Below are 9,206 nucleotides of genomic sequence, written 5' to 3' on the forward strand. Positions count from 1 at the left end.
ATATGCGTTTTGTCGATCACCTGATGACCTTACGAACATTCTTCACATAGATCTACTTATAATATTTTACAGTATGACCTGTCGTATACGCCACGCAAAGGCTTATAACAGATATATAACAGATATATTTCGATTATTGAGTCTCAGGCCGTCAAAAAGTAAATATCGATACTTTTCGGTTAAAACTTATTAAATTCTCCTTTTGGTGACCACGATAACGAGTACGCTTCAGTACACACTAGGAATTGATTCTCTCAATTTACTTGGAAAAAAATGACAAAACAAACATTTTTTAGTTTAAAACCAAATTAGATTATAATAACTTCAAAGTCTCACAATAAAAAACACAATTTACTATTAAATTAAAACTTGTCGTTAGCCGCGACACTCCGCAATCATTTATTTTTGCCTCGTATGTAATTTATTGCGAACTATTAACTATACTAAGTTTCAAGCTATAATATTTTGTGATTATTCATATATAGAACAACAGACCGGTTTTAATTTTTTCAAAAATATTGGTTTTGAAATTTGAATTTGAAAATAAATAAATTTGAAATTCAGGTATTTTTTTGTTATTATGTTAATGATACTGTAAAGGTTGGATTGGAGAGAATTTTTTTTTAGGACGTTGGCGTCAATGAATTTGGAAACTTCATTTTTATCTCTTATCAATGAGGAGAACTTATCTAAGCCCTAAAAAAAACTTTTTAATTATTATTATAGTACGGGAAATTAATTTTTCTAAGACTGGCACAACCGATCTCTCGAAATTCGATTTTGGTGATAACTCGTTGTTATCAAAATCGGGAGATCTGTACCAGCCACAGATATGTATAATAAACTTATTATTATTATTATATATTTATTATACATATCTGTGGTACCAGCCCCATTCCGTAGCACGTGTACCTCCTTATCGCCGATCGTGATTTCGTGTTAATTATGTTTGGTGATGGGATTCATGCTATATAAATATATATTCTTTTGTCACGGGCGCTGCTAATTACCGTGTTGCGATCGCATTTCGACTATCGTCTGTACTATATTACACATGATATAATAAACTAGTATTATTTTACCATCATAATAGGCACCTGTCGCGAAGTGCATTTTCTGTACGTGTGTCCAACGACTTATCTGCCGGTACGATGTTAGAAGAGGACGTAAGAACCATCACCATCCACATGGATTCATTAAACGAACATCCATATTGCTCTCACGGTGATTACCAATTTCTTTTTAACTCTGTGCCATGGTCGGCCGAGACGTTGACGTTTCTTACGGTACCATTATTAAACTTGCCGTTAATGATAGAGATTCCAGTTCAGTATACTATGTGTTCAAACATCAACTCGTAATCTTAATTATTCTTTTCTCGAATAATGTGATAGTTTTTACTGACCATCTGCAAATATTCATTAACGTTATTATCATTTATCTCACGATTTAGAACATCAATTTTTTTGTATATTTCTCTGAGAAATACTTAATAAATTCTCTATTAATTTTTAGGTCCAACACTGTTGTTTTCTCGAGGAATTGACAACAAAAAGTTTTATGCTTGTTCAGCTCATAGAGAAAGAAAGAAATGTTCTTTCTTTGTATGGGAAAATCAACTTGAAAGTATTGGACAAAAATACTTGGATCAATATGAAAGAAATCCCATTGTTACAAAAATGACAAGATTTAAATTAGAGTCCAGGTAATGTGCTATGACAAATGATCTCTTAAAATGTTCATGAAATAACTTGCATGTATAAAATTATAGCAAAAACATGTTGATCGTGATATAAAAAACTATAAATAGAAATTAGTTTGAACAATTCATAACTTTTAAGTGATCTTTAGTTCTAAAATTATTTTATTTAAAAAAAAAAATTAAACCATTTTTTTTATTTTCAATAATTATAAACTTTAGTTCAAAAATTTATAACTATGTTATAATTGGGAATATTCTTAATTATTATAGTTTATATTAGTCATCTCTTAAAGGTATGAGGCTCATTTACATTAAATAAATAAATAGTATCATATTTACTCATAAAATTAATATTACAAAAATCATTTAACCATTAATGCGTACACCATTAAATGTTATAAATATATTTTGAAATTTAAATTTTGTCAAATTTAAAGTAAAAAAAAAAGTGTACAAATACTTCAATTACTTAAGTATTAGTTACATTTTAATAAATTTCTGATATCACAGATGGTAATTGTTTCGCTCATGTCTTTAGAAGTATACACCTGTTAATTTTTTTCAGATTTAATGAATTGAAAAAACTGAATCCAGAAGAAAGATGTTACTGTCAGAACTGTGGTAAATTATTTTCTAAGACACAAAAGGATTTGCATATAGATCATAGTGAAATGCTAATTGAAAATATTGATGACTTTAAACTGTCTCACCCTTCACAGGTAATAAATTATCTAATAAATTAATATATAATAATATTTAAATGATTTTTCTATTTTATGATAGTGTATTACAAATTATCTTCTATTGTTTTTGATGTTTTAATTTCTGTGTACAACATTCAACTGATAGTATTACATATACTATAATATACAGGGGATCACAAAGAAAAACTTAAAATTATCAAATTTGGTTTTTTTTCCTCAAGGATAGAAACTATAAATATTCTTATTTTAATTAAATTTATTAACTTTAATATTGTTTATTTAAAAAAAAAATTTGAAAATGTTAGCATTAAAACTTTTTATTTTCGTTAACTTTATGGTTTAATAATTTTTTTAATATAACAGAAAAATAGTGTTTGATATTATTTTATCTTACGTTCTAATAGTTTCAAAACATTATTATGTATTGACCATTACTTATTTTTAATTAAAATTGTCTAAATTCTATTAGTTATTCAGACCTCTTCAAGAATCAAAAAGTGAATCTCAGTATTTTTTTACTGAAAATACCATTGAAATGTTAACCAAAATGTTTCACTGTGTTGGTACAACTAATGTTATTTGTATCGGTGCTCCGACTATACATGAAAGAATATTACATAGCATACCTTCAATAAGTAGTATTTTACTTGATATTGATCACAGATATGTAAGTCATGTAATTCAAATTTTGTGTGATCAAAAAGTAGTTATTTTTATATTAATTTTATTTTCAGTTACAATTTTATGAGTGTGACCATTTTAGATGGTTCAATATGTACAACTGTCATGTGCTGGAAGAATGTGACTCTGATCTTGTGTTGGAAAATATTTTGACTCAAACAGATTCTACAGCTGTTTTTATTGATCCTCCGTTCGGTGGCAGACTCGAACCATTGGCTTATACATTAAACAAATTTGATCAAATTAGAAAAAAACACAACAAAAGCCTGTTATCAAGTAAAAAAATTTTATTTTTAATTTAAATTTTCTATTTGAATCAATTTTTAATGGTGTTATTTACCTTTTAGAATTTTTGGTATTGCCTTATTTCATGGAACGTTTTGTCATCAAATGTATACCTGGAATGTCAATGCTGGATTATAAAATTGACTATATAAATCATAAAAAATTTAATAGTACTGGTTAGTATTTTACTATATTACTAATATGTCGTTTTTCAGTCATAATCAATATTACTGTGGATTTATTTTTATATAGGCAGAAATAAAGGGTCGCCAATTAGAATATTCACTAATGTTGATCAGTGTAAAATATCATTACCAGTAGAAGAAAATTATAAATATTGCGATGAATGTAACCGGTGGGTTTGCTCTGATAATGAACACTGTTACAAGTGCAATAGTTGTACGTCAAAGGTAAAAGAAAATGAAATTAAGATTATAAATTTCATATTTATGTTTGTATTTATAGTTATTATTTATAATAATAAATCTTATTTCACAGAATGGTCGCAAGTACATACACTGTAATTTATGTAAGAGGTGTGTAAAGCGAACGTGGAAACATTGCAAGAAGTGTAACAAATGCTGTTTATTAGATCATAGATGTAATAGATCACTAAATAGGGTTAGTACTGTTTGATTAAAATTGGATTTTTTTATTTAATCTTGTATAATATTAATGTAAATAATTTGTTTAAATAAGTAAAAATTGTAATTTATAATAACAATTAAGTAAGACAAAAAAAATTATGTACCTACCTATTTAATGTTATCGTACAAAACAATTATATGTAAGGTATATATTATTATCTTATAGGTTGATATATTTTTAACAAAAAGTGAGATTAATACCTATAATCAGTTTTTATTATCAATATTTAATTATCATTACTTTTTTCATTCAAGTTTCATATTTAAGAAGTATTTAAGATAAATAACTTTTTACGCTCTAACAAAAACAAAAATATCTATTACGAAAAATAAATTAATGATTAAAAAGTATTTATTTAAGTAGTTATTAGTCTATTATTTCTTAAACTGATAATCTAGCTTTGGTTTAACAAAAAGTTTTTCATTACATTTATGGGCAATCAACAATTAATCAACTTTTTTTTCGTGCATATCAGTCTTGTGATACGGTGCTCTCTACTACTTTTTTTGATTTCTATTGTTGCAAGTGGGTTTGATGTATAAGTTTGTTTCTGCAGTGTAGTACTTTTTTCGCTTTGTGCATTGGGAGTCACTGTTGTTTCTGTTTTTTATGTGTTTACCTTTTAAAAACGGAATCAAATCACCTCAATCAGTGAGTAAATTTTGTTTTGTTTGCCAAATCAGTGTTACTATCTCTAGTGTTATCACAAATTACTCTAACAGCTGTTTTATTCCGGTGACTTAAACGCTAAGCCATAAAGATCAATACCTCAGTAAATTTGTCAATTTTATTCCATATACACTGCCCCTTAATATTTAGTATTCAACTGCTAAATATTTATCTACTTCGTACGCCGTATTCACTTATTTCACAAACATGGAAGATAAACTTGATACTCTAATTAAATCTGTAAATGATTTAAAAACTTCAAATAATAAACTAGTGTCTTCAATCAATTCTCTATTTGATAAAGTAGCAACTTTAACAAATAAAATCAATAGTCATTCCACACAATTAAACACTTTATCTATTGAACTAACCTCTTTAACAACTAAAGTGGTAACCCTAGAAGCTAATATCGCATCGTCAAATATAAATTCATCAGCCTTAATTAACGACAATTTAATATCTGAGATGATCGACAGACAATCACGACGAAATAATGTGTTACTCTTCAATTTACCAGAAGCTCCTAATGACTCAACCAACACAAGTTCGGATCTTACTTCTATTCAAAACATACTTGATTTTCTTAATTTAAAATCCAAACCAAATTCTGTCACTTGTCTGGGCAAACCTTCTTCTTCTAATACTACCAAACCTCGACCAATAAAATTACATTTCTCGGATCAAAAAGATATTTTTGAATTATTCTCATGTCAAAATAAATTAAAATCAAACTCTACCTGGAAAGATCTTCGCTTCTCTTCTGACCGAACCAAACAGCAACAAGAATACATGTCACACCTTCGCCAAGAACTTCTAAACCGTCAATCTAAAGGAGAACAGGACCTCACCATTAAATACATCAAAGGCACCCCAAAAATTATCAATTCAAAAAACTAATTTCCATTCACAATATATTCAATTGCTACTACCAAAATGTAAGAGGTCTTAATACTAAATTAAAATTATTAAAAACCAATATAGATTTCTTAGATTTTAATATTTTAGCTTTTACCGAAACCTGGTTACATAATAACGTTAGCTCACTTGAACTAGGTCTCGTAAACTACGAAATTTATAGATACGATAGATCATTATTATCTAGCTCGTCGACCAGAGGAGGAGGTGTCTTAATAGCAGTGAATAAAAAATGTGTCTCCTCACAAATTGATATTGATGTAAAATCGCTAGAATTATGCTTTGTCTCTGTAAAAATTAATAACACTAAAAATTTAATCGTGGGTTGTATCTACTTTCCGCCAAATTCCCCTTCTTCTTTGTATAATGATTATTTCTCTATTTTGGATAACCTAATTTCTTCTTGCCCAAATGATGATCTTCTACTTTTCGGTGATTTTAATTTGCCAAATTTAAATAAAGCATCATTAAATACTAACTTAAATCTATCCTCTCCTGAAGCTATTTTTTTAGAAAACCTATCATTTCTTAATCTTTTTCAAATAAATACAATCTTCAATAGTTATGGTTCAATACTGGATCTTATCTTATCCAATTCTAATTCTCATTCTATATCTCTAAGTAAGGATTCTATAGTTCCAGTAGATAATTATCACCCTCCTATTAATGTCAGTTACTCTCAGCCCTACACTCCCTCTCCGCTATCTTTTTCTGAAGAAACATATGACTGGTATAAGGGAGATTATATAAATATTTTATCTTTCCTTGGTTCAATAAACTGGAACGAATTTTTCAATATTAGTAATGATATTACAACCATCACTGAAGAATTTTATTCCCTCCTATTCTATTCAATTAACACTTTCATTCCAAAAAAAAATTACTGCAAATCTAAATTCCCCTGTTGGTTTTCTAAAAACTTAATAAATCTAATCAAATTAAAAAAATTCCAACATTCAATATTTAAGTTATCTAACTCACATGATGATTACCAAAAATTCTCTTCCACACGTGCTCAATGCAAAACCTTGGGTAGATTTGATTACTCCAAATACTTAATTAATATTCAAAAATCTCTTAGATCCCAGCCTAAAAAATTTTGGTCTTTTATTGAAAATATTAAAAAATCATCTGGTCTTCCTAACTCAATGTCATTCAACCATAAGACAGCTGATAATGGTTAAGAAATTGTTGACTTATTTAGTCAATACTTCTCTTCAGTTTATAAAGATATAACTCCTACTAATATTAATTTTCAATCTAATGTAGTTCAATCAATTGATTCCTTAAACTCACTTCACATCGAACTCCTAGAAGTTTTTAATGAATTAAATATTCTATCTTCCAAAAATGCAATTGGTCCTGATGGTCTCTCTCCTATATTTTTATTTAACTGCAGATTTATACTCTCACCACCTATCACATATCTCTTTAATCTTTGTTTAAACAGTGGCTCATTTCCATCAACATGGAAATCCACCTATATTAATCCAATTCTTAAAAAAGGTAATAAATCATTTATCTCAAACTATCGTCCTATATCTATAATCTCTATTCTCCCAAAAATATTCTCTAAAATAATAAATAATAAGCTCACACCCATATTTAAACATATTTTAGCACCACAACAACATGGATTTCGCAATAAAAAGTCATGTCTTACTAATTTAATAACTATTAAACATCATATAATTAAATCTTTTTGTAATAATCAATAAACCGATGTTATTTATACAGATTTTGAAAAAGCCTTCGATAGAGTAAACCACTCTTTATTAATCAATAAACTACAGGAAATCGGCTTTGCAAATCCTCTATTATCATGGTTTAAATCATTCCTAAGTCAGAGAATCCAATTTGTCAAATATAAAAACTTTATATCAACACCTATATACGTAATTTCTGGTGTCCTTCAAGGCGACCACCTTTCCCCTCTCCTTTTTAATTTATTTATAAATGATGCTGTATCATCCATTTCACATTCCAACATTTTGTTATTTGCCGACGATGCAAAAATTTATAAATCTATTACTTCTCTCGATGATACTAAACTTTTACAAAGTGATTTAGCTTCATTTAACGAATGGTGCATTTCAAATAGTCTTTCATTAAATATTGATAAATGCCAAATTGTTACTTATTCCAAAAAAAACAATCCCTTACATTCTAATTATCATATATGTAACATTAACCTACATCGTTCGTCATTATTTAAAGATCTTGGGATTTTATTTGATTCCAAACTATTATTTAATGCTCATGTATCAGCGATTAAAAACAAAGCTTTATCGGTATTTGGTATGATAAAAAGAAACTGCTCCGATTTTCGTGATCCACTTGCTCTAAAATGCCTCTATACCTCACTAGTCTGTTCCTTATTAGAATACGCCCCACTCATTTGGAATCACAACAATGTAGGACATAATGATCAACTTGATAAAGTTCAAAATAAAGCTCTCAGATTTTTATGTCATAAAGGTAATATTCAAAGAACTCCTCACTCTGGCTACGATGATATTTTAAAATTGTTGAATTTAGAATCTCTAAATGTACGAAGACACTTATCATACAACACGTTCCTCACCAAATTGCTAAATAACGAGATTGATGATTCATTTTTATTAAGTCAATTCAATTTCAAAGTTAATAGCCACCACACTCGTAACAATCATTCATTCTATATTCCTCATTCTTCTAAAAAGTTTACGTCATACGACCCCATAAATATTTTAATGTCCTCGGGAAATAGTTAATTATATTATAAAACATTGAATTTATTTTTATTATCATTGTCGTTGTTATTATTATTATTGTTGTCATTATCATTGTTATTATAATTATTATTATTATTATTGTTCGATTTATTAATCTTTTCATTTTTTATTATGTTATGTTTTACTATTTTGAATTGTATTATGTTATTGTTATCTTACAAATATATTGTGAACTGGACTTTTGTCCGTATAAATAAATAAATAAATAAATAAATAAATAAATAAATAAATTATCTTGAACTATTTTTCCAAAATTAAAAATAAATTTTATTTTAGTTTTTACAAAATTGTAATAGTAATAAAAATTAATTTTTTGGCATTACATAAAATATAAAAATAATAAATTTCTTTATTAAAAATACTATTCCATTTAATTTTCTCTCCAAAAATTGAAAATGCTTGTAGCAGCCTAGATAAATTACAGTTATGAAGAATAGTTTATAAAAACTAAAATAGGTACTTAATTTTATTTTATTTTTTATTCGTCTATCTTAAGTGATGACAAATTTTCATACATAAAATTGATCCAATGGAAATTTTATTTTTAGTATTATTTTATTTAATTTGAATTTATTCTTTTTTACAGATTGAAGAACAAATGGAAAAATAAATCATCATCTTCGACATAAAAATGTTAATTATATTAAAGTTATGGATGATTTAAACATAGAAGTTTTTTTTGTTTAATAATTGAAATAATGAATTTAATTTTGATATAACTAAAGAAGATTATTTTAATAATTGTATTATTATTATTATTATTTTATTATTATTATTTTAATCTTTAGAATGTAACCCTAGTAAATTGCAACAAGAAAGTTATAACTA

General features: G+C 26.9%; 1 protein-coding gene across 1 annotated transcript; it reads left to right on the forward strand.

Moving 5' to 3' along the window:
* Window positions 1-801: 801 nt before the first annotated feature.
* Window positions 802-9,003, forward strand: LOC112681237 (zinc finger CCHC domain-containing protein 4). The gene is made up of 9 exons (XM_025551502.1): window positions 802-1,224; window positions 1,516-1,705; window positions 2,268-2,421; window positions 2,876-3,073; window positions 3,141-3,363; window positions 3,435-3,548; window positions 3,625-3,782; window positions 3,871-3,993; window positions 8,965-9,003. Exons 1-9 carry the CDS (start codon window positions 1,152-1,154, stop codon window positions 8,986-8,988), a joined length of 1,257 nt encoding a protein of 418 aa, XP_025407287.1. The 5' UTR covers window positions 802-1,151; the 3' UTR covers window positions 8,989-9,003.
* Window positions 9,004-9,206: the final 203 nt, after the last annotated feature.

The sequence above is a fragment of the Sipha flava genome, unplaced genomic scaffold, assembly GCF_003268045.1.
Source record: "Sipha flava isolate LNK unplaced genomic scaffold, YSA_version1 18837_pilon_pilon, whole genome shotgun sequence".
Taxonomy (NCBI): Eukaryota; Metazoa; Arthropoda; class Insecta; order Hemiptera; family Aphididae; genus Sipha; species Sipha flava.